Raw genomic sequence first — 16,969 nt, forward strand, 5'->3', positions numbered from 1 at the left:
TCACATCAGTTCACATATTTTAAAATAGATGCATCTCAGAAGCAGCAACCAGGGAAAGTTCCCTTTGAGAAATGGTGCGTGAGCATGCCAAAGGTATATTCTTCCCAGGAGATGCACTCCTGACAAAAACTGTAACTAGCCAAATATAGACCTTTCGTTTCACAAAAGCAAAGCAAAATAAATACACAGCATTAAGGCCAGATAAAAACATTTTAAACCATCTTTAAGTAAGACCAACTGGTCAATGGTCATTAATGGATTAAAGGAGCAAAAAACGATGGCTGTATGAAACCAAGGCAGTCTGCAGTGATTTTCTGGCAATAAACAGAGGACATATTCTCAAATGGTAATGAGGTGTGTCAGCCCTAGAAAATGCTGGTCCTCTCTGATTGGATTAAAGCCCCAGTGAAAGCTTCAGAGTCTAATTAAGAGCAAAGAGAAACAGAAAGAGAAACAATAGGAGCCTCATTATACATGACTCATTATTACAGGGATTTGGATATGCCACCTGTCAAATCATGTCCCCACAACATAACCACCACGGAGACAGAGAATGTGCTCGATGCCTCCATCATCAGCTGTATCCTCCTGAGTACCAGGGCCCTCCATGGGCTGGGATACAGAGATTCAGCCCACTGTGTCTGACACTCACCAAGTCACCACAGACATCACAACTCAAAACTGTTAGCATATAAAGGTCAGAGGCAAGAATGTTCTTTATGGGAAGCCTATGGAAATGTGGAATTAAGGGGGAAATTACAAAGAGTAATCCTGAAGCATGGAATGTATCGGCATTCTCAGAATGTAATTAGAACCCAAGAAACACCTCAGAGCTGTCATCCAGCAATCATTTTTTAAATTAAAGGGACAGAGAGGTAATCAAGAAAAGCTTGTCAGTTCGCCTTGGCAGTTGAACGTTCTGAAATTGGCTTACAGATCCAAGAAGCTCATTCTTCAAGACTCCCAATTATAAGATCCACTTCCCCAGTCAATAAACTCTAATTGGATCTGGTGTGTCTCCAACATGGTAAAACCATCAGCATTTTATTATGCAAAAAATATGGCCCTAACAGCTAATTAGTGGTTCTGTACTTAGTGAAGCTGTTAAAAGTCTGAACATTTAATCCTGATTTAATCAAAGGGGATTTTTATTTCTGAAACAGATTAACAAATGAACTGGTTAAAAATGGGTTTTGCTAAACTCAGACATTTCAAGCATGAGACTTCATTGATAAACTGTGATAGAGTTGCCATCACCATTTCAGTCTCTTTAACTGGACCACAACAAAGGGTCACAATTATTAAATCATATCTAGAAAGAACTCGTTAGGACTTACAGTTATCGCTTTATTAGCTAATGAACAACAGTTGCCTAAAAATAGGGCTGCTGGTGACATTAATCCTCCTGTTCTTAGTCTTCCTTGATAAATGCTTCCATATTCACCAGCAAGGAGCTCTGATTTCTTGGGGGAATGAAAAAGCTGGGCTGTCTTATTAATTGAATGCCCCACCACCAGCTACCCACTGAGGCTGAGGTTTCACTGAAAGCCAACATTAGCTCCTGGATCTGATCTATGGTAACGCATCTCTCCCACCTCTGTTCATTAGACTTTCAGTCTGCTGTCTTAATTGCCCTGTTCCCAAGGAAAGAGGTCTTACCTGCCCCAGGAGCAAGCAGCCAGCTGTACAGGTAGCCCGCCGCCAGGGAGTAGTAAAGCACGAGTCCCCTCTGGCCGTTAACCATCTCTAAGATCTGATCGATAGTGACCGGGGAGTAGGGGTCAGAGTCCTGCTGCCCTGTTTGCCGTTCCACCAGGAGATCTGCAAACGCCCTTGTCCGTCCTCTTTCTGCCACAGCCAGAGCTTCATCATGATGGCCTAGGAGACAAAGGGATAGGCTGGGAGTCCGCAGGGTGTGTGCTTATCAGAGAGGGCCACCGGGTCCAGCGAGCCCGGCAGGCGGAAGCCCCACGGCCTCTGCACCAACACGCGGCAGACTCTCAGTCAGACTGTCGGTGCGCCCCTGCCCTGGAGGCCGCATGCAGGGGCCACTCTTCTCAAAGCCCCAGGTTCAGATCCCGCACTCCTCAAAGCTGCCGGGCGTCCCTGTCTGACAGCCACCTCAGGAGCGCTGCTTATGGCATCCATCCTCACTTGCCACTCTCCCTCCTCACCCCAAGTTGCTCCAGGCCTCCTGGTTTCTGACCCCGTCCCCTGGCTCACTGGACCTGATGTTCTGCTCTCTGGCTACCCTCTCACTTTCCTGCTCAGCTTGGTTCCGATTTGGTCGTGACAGTTGATCCCTCTGGACATGGTCATCTTTCTGTTTCTCCTCAATGCAGCTCCTCCGTGCATCACACTGACCAGCCCCGTTTCCACATCTCCCACCAAATTATACCTCTGTGTCCTTACACATCTGCTGGAGTGCCTTTTCCTCCGTCACTTGAAACAAGGGCTCCTGACAGCTGTCCTGCCTATCTCAACGACTAAATGAGCCCCTACACGTGGAGATGGCTAGTAGGCAGCATTCAAAGCATGGTGTATATATAAGTGACATTATAATCACTGGGAGTTTATACCTTATTCCATTCTGGGGTCCCATACACTTGCTTCTTATCTCTTCTAGTTCCCACAGGCAAAGGGTTCAAACCTCTGAGGTCTCTAATTCTTTGAAATCGCTTCTCTCTTTCCAGTTTTTCCTCAGTCTTTTGATCCAACCTCTAAACCCACTTTGTCTAAAAAACTAGTCTGTAATCTAGTGTAAAAGCTACTGCACAAAAATGAGAGCATGAAAGATGCACCAACATCCTTTCAAGTGAAGATTGTTAGAAGAAACACAATGCAGAGGGTTTACTTGCAATCGCAAATGTACCTACAGAAGAGCTGCTAGAACGAAGGTCCACAGAGAGAGTGGGCAGAGGCTGGAGGCCAGACGCCATAGCTCCAACAGCACTGCGAGGACGCCGCTTCCTGCAGTCCGTGCAGCAGCAGATAAGCGGGGATTTGCATGTGTGCATGCAAATGTCTCCTCTTACTCTATTAAGTTATTAACTGGAACAGCAGGGACGATTTCTGTACACACTGGAAAATTGGCCCCAAAGTGCTAGACAGACTGAACACTGTGATTATAACAGATAATAAACTGTAATCCCAGGCAATGAGCACAGTTAGTAGACACATTTTTTAAGGGGAAGTTTGAGTATTCATATATATATAAAGCAAAGGACAGGTTATTGGTGAGGCCTTAACAACCAACTTCAAAGACATTGTTAATTCCAATGGACACCTACTTAACCCAACTTCTGGGCTGCGGAAAAAGGTCTGCAGAGATAGGCAGGCCTGAGGAGAAGCAGAGCTGGAATCAGGTGACTGCCACAGTTAAGCCAGGTAAGGGTAGGGGGTGCTGCCCCAATGCAATGTGGCACACCAGCCCGGGAGAGTTGTCACTGACAGTGTCGCGGCCACGGGGTAGACAGTACACATATTTACTAGACAGCAGCATTAAAGGATGTGTGGCAATGAACCAGGGAAGACGCCAGTGACTTCTCAGGGCCTGCCCCCATGTACCGATGGGCAGCGGGAACACCTGCCTCAGGCACCCTGTCTCCAGGACACCTCCTCTGGCTCCTGGGTCTGCCTGCCAAGCCTCTTTGTTTCCACAACCAAATCAGACCCTCCTGGACCCCCAACTTCCATCTGCTGATGAACTAAGAGCATCCAAAGGTCAGGAGCTGGGCCTTCTTGACCAGCACGCAGCACAACATTTGTTGGATGTATGAATGAATTTCAAAGGCTAGGTTGTGGTTGTGGCTTCAGTTCTGCCGTGACAACAAGTTGTATTTCATCACGGTGCTCACTAAGTGACTCAGACACGGGGTGCACGCTCAGGGTAGGAACCCCACTGCTCGCTCTCACCGAGGCTGACGAGCACTCGCTGCAAGGCCTGGTAGGAGGACGTCTGCAGGTCGAAGAGGGAGAGCTTGTAGTCCGTGCTCAGCTGCGCCTCGTGTCGGATTGTCTCAAACAAGGCTGATGCCCGGTAGAGCTGCAAGGGGGGAAAGAGAACATTATCCATCTTCCAGAAACTACGGGCCAGCCGTTCCCTGACTAGAGACCACTGCTGCTCACATCTTGGTATACCATGGGAAAGCTGTTTTCAGAGTCTCCATTTCCAGACCTGAAAAGGCATCAGTTGGATCATACTTGGTAAATTACAGTTTGTATAATCAATTTTTGATAGACAAGGGGATCTAAAAGACAGGGGTAATAGACTCATAGTCTGAAAGTTGCAAAAAAAGATCAGCTATTAATGCAATCAAGTCCTGATTTTGATTAAAACAAACAAAAAGCCTCTGCTCTTGTCATCAAGCCACTGTAATTCACCACCCCACACCTCCCAGTGCAGAAGGGCTGGGGTGGGGGGGTGGGGGGGGGGGTGGAGGGGCGTGGGGAGGGGGTGAGCCATGAGGACAGCTGTGCTCTCAGGAGGAGGAGGGGGCTTTGTGCAGGCTGTTCTGAAGCAGATGTTGCTCTGCACAGCTGTGTCCACGCACACGGATGCCCCAACACCAGACACACAACGCCCCTAAGGAGACACTGTCCTTCTGCTCTCTTGGCTTTTCTGTCAGTGGGACCAGGAGGCTTTTCTCTGATACTTACAGGCGGAAACAGTATCAACGTTTAAATTCATGCAAATGTAAAGAATAGAATTCTAAGACTAAGGTACTGAGACCAGGAAAGAGGAACATACTCCCGACCCTGCCACGAATTTGCTGGGGGACTTTCAGCAAGACTCAGAGCCTCGGCTTCTTCTCTATAAAGGGATGGTTATCACTCTAGCTCACAGGGTTTTTGAGGAATACAGTCAGTCAGTGAAAGTACTTTGAAAACTATAAATCACTGTATCAATAAAAACTTTAATATCTGAAACCAGAAAACCAGAGGATTAATTCTTTAAATTGTAAAATGTCATGAGTTCAGGCACATCATGTCCTCAATCCCAGGAGCACCTCAGATGAGAGCCTGGATTCACCAATCCTGGGCCCCTTTGCTAGCACAGCACCCTCCACGGTAAGGGCTGCCTCAGTGGCTGAGCGCTTGATTTTCAAAGCCATCTCACAACTCCTGCAACGCGACAGAGGGATCTTTGACTAGAGACCACTCCAAGGATCTTTCTAATTTCCAGAGCCAGCCTAAGAGGAGATTTCTCTTCAACTGTTGGTTGAACATATGCAGAAACATGAACTCTGTGTGTGTGTGTGTGTGTGTGTGTGTGTGTAAGAGAGAGAGAGAGAGATGGGCGGGGTGGGTAGGGGAGAGGGAGAGGGAGAGAGAGAGGAGAGAGAGGGAGGGAGAAGGGAAAGAGGCATCTACTGATATAATTAGAAACCTACAAAGACAGTAAATCCAATAATTATGAATTCTTGGATTACTTCTGTCAAAAAATGTATGTAATGTCATATTAAGGTTTTATGAGGAACAGCAGCACATAATACAAGAATTCAAAAGAAATTATTGAGAAATCAAACAAGTGGACAAGTCTTTACTATGGTTCAACATGTCTAGGCTGAAACAGGCTAGATATCTTGCATGTCAAACCAAGAGCACAAGTCAACACCTTCTGACAAATGTCATCACTGCTAGGATAGTAATCTCAAGATCTTCCACGTTTCTAGAAACAAAATCTACTCAGAAAAGGGTTCTCCTGCTCACCTGATGTTGGGCCTCCTCCAGATTCCCGCTCGCCCAGAGGGAGAGGCCAAGACCATGGCGAATTTTGGCTTCATCTTCTCTTCGGCCTAGCTGCTCTGCTAGCCTTAAACCTGAATTCAGAGAGAGAAATTTTGAGGACGATAGAAGACAGACAATTCCACCCTGTCAAGGAGTTCTAAAGGGTAATTCTGCCTCAGGTGGATATAAAGATTGTCAGCAACCCAGCGAGATAAAATGCAGGACAACAGCAGACTCAGCCAAGGCAGAGTAAGCATTCTTATCAAATTCTGTGTTAGTAGCGACCTTTCCAGGTCACTCCAAGATGCCCCAGCAAGAGCTCACGCAATGGCTATCAGCAGGAGACAGGCTTGCAGGGCAGGCAGAAACACAGAAGCAAATAGAACCCAACTGGCTGCCCTCCCCACTGTGAAATCCCTAACTTTGCAAATGAAAACTCCAGGCCTATAAACGTATTGAACCCAATTCTCTGGCTGGCAGTAGTGTTTCTGACGCTCCACAGCCAAGCACAGAAGCCAGCTCAGGTCTCTCCTATCACCCTGTGCACAGCATCCAATCAGCACTGACAGGACACACATCGGATGTCCTTCTGGAAGCAGAATGCTCGCACTGCCTGACCCTGCCTTCTGTTACTGATGCCACTGACACACTTCACATCCCATCTGCTTTTCCTTTAAGGCTGAGACTTCGATGTGCCTCAGTGGGGATGCAGAACAAGTGGTTTTGTGAGTCAAAAGCTTTAGATCAGACTGTCCTCATTCTACTGGCCTTTGGATAGGCACCAGCAGTTTGGGTCACTTACTCACAGCAAGCTTCTGGATTTCAGGATGCTGGCAACCTCCAGGGCTTTGAGCGAGTCAAATCTGAAGGCAACCTTTTATTGTGTGGGTCACTAAGCAGTTCTCAGCATCACTCTGCCCTCGTTACCCTGCTCTCTGAAATGAGAAGTCAGCTTGTGTCGAGATGGCAGGAAGGGCCCCGTGCTACAACTGTACACGCAAAGGAAGGACTTCCTCTTTCTAATCTAATTCAGGGTGAATGGGAACCTGCATCTGAGCATGCTGGGCCCACTCAGTTTCAGACTTCTGGAAAAGAATCAAGTCAGTTGAGAGGCTAATAAAAGTGAGACTCGGGTTCAAGCTCCATAAAATATCATGTATCTCAAAATGCACATAACTCAGAAAACTTAGTAACAGCATTTTACATTTGAATCATGTCACTGGGTTAACAAAAACAATATGTACTTGTAAATTATTCACATTTTAAAATACTTCGTAGAGTAGGAACAGAAATAGAAGAAATGGTTCTTGTGTGAAAACCAGGAGGAGGCTGGTTGTTTTAACCTTCAACCAGCTAGCCCTATTCCCTCTTCAGGATTGCTCTCCTTGTTAGGCCAGGGCCTCCAAGCTGGGAGTTCACTGTGGCAGCCCCTCAGAAGCTATGTTCTGTGCAAGCAGGGACTTGACCATGCTCCCTGCTGGATCCCATAGTGGGGACCCTCCCTGACCCCATGGTCACAAGTTCAACAGTGAAGAGCAAACACGGTAGACACGACATCTGTGCTATCCCAGTTTCCACCTGCTTCTGCTCTGAGGATCTGACCCAGCCATCCGGCTCTCCTGGAGCCGAGTTGGCTCTAGCTCCCTTGCTTTATTTGCAAAAAGAGAAAAAACTGGATGAGACCAGTGGTTTCAATCAAGGGTAACTATACAACCCACAGAGCTTGTTCAAAGGACTCTGACCAAGCCCACCTATGAGATTCTATTGCACATGGGTGGTGTGACGCTAGTCCACAGCCCCTTCTGAAAGTCAGGAAAGAGAACTAAAGTGGTTTCCAACTGAACTGTTCCCTCTTTGCAAGAGGCTGAAAACCCAACTCAGAGCACTCAGAAAGCATCCAATAGGGGTCCTGCACCTATAACGACTCATGTGAAGAGGCGTCTGGATGGGCCCAAGAGGAACATCAGGCTCTGGGGTAGACCACATCCACTAAAAAGACACTGAGGAGATGCCACAATAAGAATCTGGATCTCTGCAAGACTTAAAATTACAACAATAAAAAAAAAAAGCTTTCCATAAATCTAGAACTATGTTACAATATCTCAGGCAAAGCAGCTGCTTCACGGAAATAATGTTTCAGGAAAAACCAAAGAACACAGCTGAAAGGTTGTCATTCGCTAGGTCTGAATTTAATAGTTTTTACATATTCAACTGAAAACTGCCCCCAGTCTGTTAGAATTTTACCACAGTCTAGTTTCAGGAAACCAAAAGCCAACTCTCGTATTTAATGCATTGAGGCAGAGCTCCCATTGAGTGGGAGCCAAACAATGTCTGGGGAGTGGCTTACAGCCTCCCAGTAACCTCTCAGCCTGCAGGCCAGGGCAAGACCTGGTCTGCGCAGAGGACCACCCTGACCATCGGCTGCTGGCTCGTCCTCCACTCCGTGAGCTGTCTCTCTCTCCCAGCTCCCAGCTGGGGCTCAGGAGTGATCGTGGACGCGACTGCGCCAGCCTGGCTCTGTTCTAGGAGGCTGTGTGGGGTCTCATGCAGTTCCTGGGATCAAGAAACCTGGGCTGAGCCCCATGCCACCACTGACTGACCACGCAGTCAGGATGAAGCCACTGCACTCTGAGCCTCAGGTCACTTAGCTGCCAGTGGGAATGAAAAGATACACCTCTCAGGGTTACTAAGAGAATTAAATCCAATTAGATAAACTATGTATGGAAAGTTTTTTGGAAACCACACATGAGCGTTTTTGCTGGAAATCAGTACCCCTTTCCTTTTACTCAAGAGCCAAGAACACTGCGTCTGCTGTGCTCCCTTCCAAGGTCCTGTGAGAAGAAGTACTTTGCAGGAGAATTTTCGGAGTGGAGGGCAAACACACTGCCGCAGGGCTTCTGCACGGTGAGGGAGGAAGCACCACAGGACCACCTGTATGCAGGTAGCCGCATGGAGCCTCTGCCAGAGAGGGAACAGGGCCAGGGGAAGTGAGGGAAGCAGGCACTTTCTGGGCCGGCCTGAAGCAAGCGCACTGTGGCGCCAGCCCAGCCCCGCGGGTAACCAATCCTGGGAAACCTGGCTGACAGCTTGAGCGACCCTTAAGACAGATGCTACTGGATTAGACCCTGGCACCACTCTGAAATGGACTTCTACACAGTGCTGACGCAGCTCATGTATTGTCTAGTGCACAACGGGCTCGGAACCGCTGCGCATCTCCTGATGCAGAGCATTAAACTGTACACCTTAAAATCTAACTTCATCTTGTGGAGAAGGTGTTTTTCATTCAGTGGAGGGCTCGGAAAGGCAAGGAGGGTATCAGCTCCCTGGACAGATGGCTAGCAGAGTGAGACAAGCTGGGTAATGCATCCAGGAGAGAGGAAAGAACTGTGAACTCTTAAGGAGCACCCAAGGGGCAACACTGTGGTTTTGGAGTTGAACTGATGATGTAGCCTCTGAATCCTCACTCCAGGTCGAGATGGTCACTCACACAAGTGCATTTCCTCCTGGGCAGACTGTGAGCTCAGACTCAGAGTAGATCGAGAAGCTGCACAGACCTTTCCACTTACCTTCCTGCAAGTACATGACTGCCTGGGAGTAGTTTTGCAGAGCATGATGCGTCCTTCCAAGGCTGCTGTAAGACACTGTCTTGGCCACCAAGTCATTCATCTGGGCAGCGATGCTCAAGTGCTGTTCCTGATAGACCACGGCTCTCTCGAAGGTGCCCAGGGACTCATAGGTCAGGCCCAGGTTCCCATAGGCCCGGCCCTGGCACGTGGGGTTGTTGGTCTCCTCGGCAATCTGCAGATCCAGCTGGTGGTACTGCAGGGCTGTATCGTACTCTCCCATCTGCTGGTACACACCCCCCAGGCCACAGGCCGCGTCACTTTCCAGAGCTCGGTCCTTCATCTCTCTAGCAATGTTCAGCTGGCGTTCAAGGCAGGAAATGGCTTGTTCATAATTCCCTAATTGGCTGTGCAGACTTCCCAGCTCGCCATAGGCCTGGGCTTTATTAAAGGCCTCCCCGAGCTCATGGGCGACCACGAGCCTCTTTTCAAAGCACACCAGGGCTTGCTGCAGGCTCCCCATTGCCCTGTGGGGATGTAGACAGAAAAGCAATGATATTATTTTGTGCAGGTGCAGACATGCTAAAGCCCCTGAGAAAATGAAAAGCATTTGTCACTGTCACTTACTATAGAAGCTCTTAACTCCTCTTCTAGCTAAAATCTATCATGTGCCCTTAGAGTGAGATGCAGGGGAATTTCATAATCTGGAAAGCAATTCAAGAGTCATCCCTTAGTGACCTTCCCAAGAGCCTGAGATTCAATGGGATATACACCCCAGAGGAAACATAAAATATATTAATAGGCACAATGATAGCAAGTGAACTGTTTGGTTCTTTGGGCCTCCCAATTTCCACTACTGCACAGACTATGTTTTTGAAATCACTTTACAATGGCGATAAATCTTTCACCCTGAGCTTCCCAGAGCACTCTGTGGGTGATGATTTAGTCTGACCCTTGCCCTTCCTCCTCTCCGGGAGCCCTAATCCCCTGCCTGTCTGGAGAGGCCATATATTCTGCAAACACAGACACCTTCTTGGGTTCCGCACGCCCAGGAGGAAAGCAGTGCCTTGGCCGACAGTGTGTCTTGTTGCGCTGCTAAGAGATGACACGATAAGAGGGAGAAGGGCGTGGGCTCCGGCAGCAGACCAAACCAGCTGTGTAGGACATGTGGATCCCTTTCCCTGAGCTTCAGTTTCTGGATGCTGATAAATCCCACATTCGGTAGCCAATAATGATAAATGTAGACTAGTACACTACTGCAAGAAATATTAAACAGGATGTCTACACAAGGTGCCTAGCATGATGATAGTATATGCTCATTCACTCCCCCTCGTTTGAGGTGGCTTTCGCTAAAAGCAACGATATGGGGTCCAAGTAACTGGTGGGTAGAGATGTTATATTAATGAACACATTCATATAATGTGAGGGGCAATCAGAAAAGGTAAATTAGATTGATTCATTCATCTTTCCCCTTCCTAGTCTCTCTTTCAGTCTGCTCATTATGATGCAGTCAGAAAGGCACTGCATTTGGAGTCAGAGAGTCCTGCGTTAAACTCTCAGCTGTCCCTTTCAAGCTGTGTAACCCTGGACATAAACTCTGGGCTTAGCTTCTTCCTCCATGACACAGGGTAGAAATACCCCTGCTAAACCCAGGGAATCCCTGGAGGAAGCGAGTGAGCGGTGTATGATGGAGCTGCTCTGCAGTCAGTGCGCTGCCATGTGGACATAACAGCTGACCCTGGGGCAGGTTTACTAATCACACTTGTCCTCTGTCATTTTTACCTGTGTCCATTTCCCAGGCCTCGGTAAGCCTTGGCTTGGTCTTGCATGCGATTCAAACTCTGGGCAACAGATAAATACTGTTCATAGTACTTGATAGCTTCCTCGTAGTCGCCCAGGGCCTCGTAGCAATCCCCCAGGTTGCCGTAGGCCCGGCCCCTGTCGAGCACAGACTCGTTCCCACTCAGCTGCTGCAGCATGGCCAGCTGCTGCTCGAAGTAGCCGATGGCTTCTTCCATCACATTCATGTTCATCTTTGTGATGCCCATGTTGCCATAGACCTGGGCTTCGAGACTTGGGTCCTTCAGCTTCTGCCCTAGATCCAGCTGCTCTTCGTAACACTTGAAAGCCATTGTGTACTTCCCCAGGGCCATGTAGACTGCGGCCAGGTGCCCATGGGCTCTGCACTCTCCCAGCAGGTCACTCAGCTCCTGATATACCTCCAGCTCCTGTGTGTGATAACCCAAGGCCTTGTCGTGTTTCTGGATCATTCGGTATGCAGTGCCCAGGGCTGCATACGCACTGGCCTCCAGTCTCCTGTCCTTCACGTGGTGAGCCAAGCCCAGCTGCTGCTCATAGAATTTTATTGCACCATTGATATCTTTTTTACAGATGAATATATCGCCCAGGTTCCCCAGGGCTCTAAATTTAGCCTGGGAATTATTCAGGGACTGGGCTAGGGACAGTAGGTACTTTTGACACTCTTCAGCTTTGCTGAAATTCAGCAGAGCCTTGAACGCTAAGCCCAAGTTGCAGTAAGCTTTTGCTTGACTCAATTTGTCGTGAAGGTCTTTGGCCAGGGCCAGATCCTGCTCATAGTACTTTACCGCCTCCTGGTAATTTCCAAGGCAGTAATGGGCATAGCCAAGGTTGTGGCAGACCTTCCCTTCTCCCTCCATGTCTTGAAGGTCAGGAGCAAGCCGGAGGTACTGTTCGTAATAGGGGGCGGCCTGGACGTACTCCCCTCGAGAGCAGTGGAAGTTGCCCAGGTTGCTAAGAGCCCGCGCCTCGCTCTGGATGTCTCGCAGCTCCCGGGCGATGTTCAAGTGGTTCTGATAGTGCTGTAGGGCCCGGTCGTGGGCGCCCAGCGCCTGGTAGGCCACGGCGAGGTTCCCGTGCGTGGATGCCTGTGAGGCACGGTCGTTCACTTCCATGGAGATCTGTAGCTCCTGCCGGTGGTACTTGACCGCCTGGTCGTACATGCCCAGAGCATTGTAGGCATTGCCCATGTTTCCATAGGCGCGGCCCTGGGCGGCGTAGTCACTCAGCTCCTGGGCGATGCACAAGTGGGTCTTGTGGAGTTTCAGTGCAGTGTCATAATCACCTTTCATCTGGTGTATGATTCCTGAGAAAGAGCACAAAAGAAAAGGGTTGGAATGACTGATTAGCAATAAAATGTAATTTGCAACTCGATTTATACTCCAACACAATCCAGATGAATTAAAGAATTTAAAATAACAGAAGGTAGAATTAAATATTTATCAGCTCTCCAGAGGGGGAATAGCTTTCTAAGCTTCAAAGCAGCAGGAAAAAAAAAAAAAAAAAAAACCCACAAAAAACACTGACAGATTTGGTTACAAAAATAGTAAGTTTTATACTATAAATAGATGCCTAAAATTAAAAGGCAAACACAATACTGGGAAATATATAAATCATATACAAAAAATTCAATAGCTATTGTGTATAAAGATTTAACTGGGTTTGATTAAAAAAAAATCAAGACCTTAATTTACTGAAATAGGCAGACAACTCACAACCAAGGAAATACAAAGAGTAACCACAGGGGAAAATGTTAATTTCTTTTAATAATCAAAGAAATGCAAAATAAAGCAACTCTGAAGTACCATTTTACTTCTATTAAATTAGCAAACAAAAAATTTAAACAATACCCTGTACCAGTGAGGTGGTCCTGAAACTAGTAAACCCATCAACTGCTGGACATAAATGGGAACAGCCTCTGGAGGAGCGGCGAGAGAGCCTCACTTCCGGTGCTGCTCAGGCCCTGCAGTCCTGCTCAGGGGAGTGTCTTCTAAGGAAATCCTCAGAAGTTCTACGCCTGACAGTCTTCACTGCAGGGTTATGGATTAGTGGAAGATCAGAAACATCTTCAATGGCAAACACTGGGGGTTGTATAAGTACATTTTGGTACATCAACTCAATAGGGGATTATGCAGTCATTAAAAAGATCATTACAAAGACTATGCAGAAAAACAAGGAAAAATGGGTTCTTGCAATAATGTTAAGTGGAAAAAGCAAAGAACAATGCTGCATGCTCCCTGTAACAATGATGAGGAAAATGAATGTGTGCACGTGGACAAGACCTCAAGGGGATTATGGAAAGATAAAAACAGTTGCCTTGTTAGGTGATGGGATTCGAATGATTTTTGTTTCAAAATTTCTTCTAATTTTGCTATCCAGCTTTTACAGTCAACAATAATAGCACTTCAAACAGCTCTCATAAACTATGTTATAGCTGCTAAGCTAAGCGGTTGTTTTTACAAGCAGTTCAAAATGAGATATATCATAAATACCATAAATATAAAGCAGTTGCAAATGAGGGATATCATAGAAGGAACTTGGGAAGCACCTTTAAGGTGCTGGTTCATTCCAGTTGGGGCTGAATGGGAGATACAGAAGAGGCAAAAGGATCTAGTATGCAAACAGGTTTCTCTCTGCCCTTGGTTTTGAATATGCTTTTCTATTCATCAACGTGTGAACTTTGTACTGGTGACCAAAACCTGCAGAAGTATAAAAACTCAAAAACACCAAGATGGCTTCTCACTGAAATGTCTGAATTGAAAATAGAGGCATTGAGAAAGCAAGCTATCAAAATCCAGCCTCTGCAATTTGCTTATCTTTACAATACCTTTCTTTCCTTCCTTCCTTCATTCACTCACTTACACACTGACCCAGCAAATATTAACTGAACATTTATTGTGTATCAAGCCTTGTGGTAGGCAACACACAGGGAGAGAAAGGAAGACACAAGTCTGCCCTCAGAAAGCACAAAGGGTCATAAGGGAGACAGTCATGAAAAAAATATTGCCAACATACACAATACAAGCTGAAGTGAGCAGGACGTGGGGGAGAGAGGAGCATGCCAGGGCCACTCCTTTGCTCCTGACTCCCTGAAGCGGAGGTCTGTCCTGCCCCAGGGGTCGTGCCTGTCTCTGGATCCAGCCATCCGTATGACATTAACTGGATTCGGGACACTGGATAAACCATTTAGCCTCTTTGAGGAAAATGATAATCTTGGTACCACTAGGATAGTAGTGAGGATCAAATGAAATGATGTATGTGCAAGCTCACTGCAAACTATAAAGTGAAATTCAAATATTAGTTACTGAAATTACTATATGCTTCCAGGGAAGGGAATTCTCAAGGTGGTAGAGATTAAACAAACTATGGTAATTCTGTGTATTTCCTTGTATGAGCTAAATATTTCAGTTTAAAATAAGCAAATTATGGTACTCTATATGATGGAATAACATGGTACCATTAAAAATGGTGAAGTAGAAGTTTATATATTGACATGGGAAAAAATAAAATGTATTAAGGGGTTATATGGGCTTCCCCAGGGCTCAGCAGTAAAGAATCCTCCTGTAATGCAGGAGATGTGGGTTTGATCCCTGGATTGGGAAGATCCCCAGGAGGAGGGCAAGGCAACCCACTTGAGTAATCTTGCCTGGAGCATCCTATAGACAGAGGAGCCTGGCGGGCTACAGTCCATAGCGTCACAAAGAGTAGACACAACTGAAGTGACTGAGCAAAGGGGTTATACGGGCGTAAAATAGTGTCCTTTACAAAAACATTAATAGGGTTCAAGCATGTATGTGTATAGATATATGTTTATATTTATACATACAGTATATATTTTTAAAAATGTTAACAGTAGTAATTTTGGGGTGGTAGAATTTTGCGTATTTTATAGGATTTTTCTATGCTGCGTGCATAATCCTTGGTTTAAAAATTAATCAAATATTTATGAAACTCTGCTCCAATTGGAGAAGATTAGGTCTGGTCACTCCCCTGGATCAGGGATGTCACTGGCATCCCAGCTGGAAGGAACAGATTTTCAAAGACTGTTTCAAGGTCAGAAACTCTAACCTGCCCAAAACGCATTACCTCAGAATCACCTGAAACCCTAGTGACAGAAACATTTCAGTTCTGAAGGCCTGAATGTGGCCTGGATCCCTAACCTGCTTTTACCTAAAGAGGAAACTTGTAAGGTTTCAACTTTCCAGGTATCCTTCGCAGAAATGCACCATTTACTCCTTCTCTCCTCAGCTTTGCATGAGGAGAAATAAGCAGCAGGATGCCTGCCCTGCTGTGAGTGCGGAGCCGGAGCTGGGGAGGGTGGCAGAGTGTCCTCTTAACCCTCTCAGACTTCCCCTCACAGTGATGCCTTTGCAATGATTGTTTCCCCACAGCTTTTGGATTTCAGGGCAATGATTTTTAAGGCAATGTGGTCACTAATTGGTCGCTAAGATGATGGTAAGAGGAAGCAAGCAGCATGGGGCCTTCAGAGAAGGCAACGGAGGAAGCTCAGGTTTTGTGTGTGCCTCCTATCACCAAAGAACAGGTCACCTGCCTAGCACCCCAGCCTCCCCACCTGTACCCCATCCTATAGGAAGCTGGCTAAGTATCTGGAAAAGCATGCTATAATGGAAAAGGCACAGGACTTTAAGTCAGAAGTCCCATCTTATAAGCCTGGCTCCCATCTCATTCAATTGATATCTTTGAGACTGTAAACTTATGTCTCTGAGCCTTTGTTTTGTTGTTTTTTTTTAAAACTGAAAACTTCTCGGTGTTTTTTGTTTTCTTATTAACGAGGCCAGGTTACAGTAATCTCAAGGAAACAGTATGAGAAACACAGTAGTGTATATCAATAAGCTTTGCTAATGATGCATGCTACGCAAACACGCTATGAGCAGTATTCAGAGAGTGAGAGTTCAAAGGAAAAGGAATTCCATTTCTCTTACTCTCAGGGCCTCAAGAGTCTGGCTAGTTAATAGGGAGCAGTTGGGATGATAATGGCTACCCAGGGCTCAATGATTTGTGAAAGAAACTGCCTGCTGGTTATGGCAAAATGATCTGACCTCCAGCCAGCTTGCCCACACTCCCCTTTCCTTCACCTTTCTCCTCAGCTGACACCTCCAAGAGTCTATAAAGAACACAGGAAGATTCTCAAAGACTGCCAGACACAGCTAAGGGTAAGAGGAGCCAGGCCGGCTGAGGTGGGCATTTTTCTTCTGCCCGTGTCTGCCCTGTCCCTGCCGCTGCCAGCCCGGAGCATTCTGAACGGAACATTACACACTCTTGGCAGCCCTTCTCTTTGTTGAGGCAACATAAAAGCAGCCCTGAGAGCTGCCAGCAGAGTGACTGCACATGCTGCGGACATAATCTGCAGATCCTCCTTCCCTTTTGAGACCACAGCTTGATCTTCCAGGGCTGTCACTCAGATGAAGACTTACAGAGGGCCTGTCAGCGGGGCGCACTAGGTGGCAACGTGCTGCAGGGAGGGGAATTAAATGAAGATTAGTGGGGCAGAAGAGCCTCACAAAGCCCAGTTCTCACAAGGCGTGTGGGGAAAGGACACGTGGTTATGGATTTACTGCTGCTGTTCACTCACTAAATCGTGTCCAACTCTTTGCGGACCCCATGGACTGCAGCACACCAGGCTCCTCTGTCCTCCACTATCTCTCGGAGTGTGCTCAAATTCATGTCCATTTAGTCAGTGATGCTACCTAACCGTCTCATCCTCTTTCACCCCTTTCTCCTTTTGCCTTCAATCTTTCCCAGCAGCAGGGTCTTTTTTCAAGGAGTTGGCTTTTCACACCAGGTGGCCCAAGTATTGGAGCTTCTTTAGGATTGACTGCTCTGATCGCCTTGCTGTC

General features: G+C 46.9%; 1 protein-coding gene across 3 annotated transcripts in view; it reads right to left on the minus strand.

Moving 5' to 3' along the window:
- Nucleotides 1-16,969, minus strand: part of TTC28 (tetratricopeptide repeat domain 28) — a 557,344-nt gene that overhangs the window by 83,435 nt on the left and 456,940 nt on the right. For all 3 annotated transcript variants that reach the window (XM_052654609.1, XM_052654608.1, XM_052654611.1), the window contains 5 exons: nucleotides 11,076-12,417; nucleotides 9,297-9,820; nucleotides 5,713-5,822; nucleotides 3,916-4,045; nucleotides 1,660-1,878 (listed from right to left, as the gene is read on the minus strand). In XM_052654609.1, the coding sequence (XP_052510569.1) occupies nucleotides 1,660-1,878; nucleotides 3,916-4,045; nucleotides 5,713-5,822; nucleotides 9,297-9,820; nucleotides 11,076-12,417 (2,325 nt within the window). The remainder of the gene's footprint in view (nucleotides 1-1,659; nucleotides 1,879-3,915; nucleotides 4,046-5,712; nucleotides 5,823-9,296; nucleotides 9,821-11,075; nucleotides 12,418-16,969) is intronic.

Source organism: Budorcas taxicolor, chromosome 17 (assembly GCF_023091745.1).
Source record: "Budorcas taxicolor isolate Tak-1 chromosome 17, Takin1.1, whole genome shotgun sequence".
NCBI lineage: Eukaryota > Metazoa > Chordata > Mammalia > Artiodactyla > Bovidae > Budorcas > Budorcas taxicolor.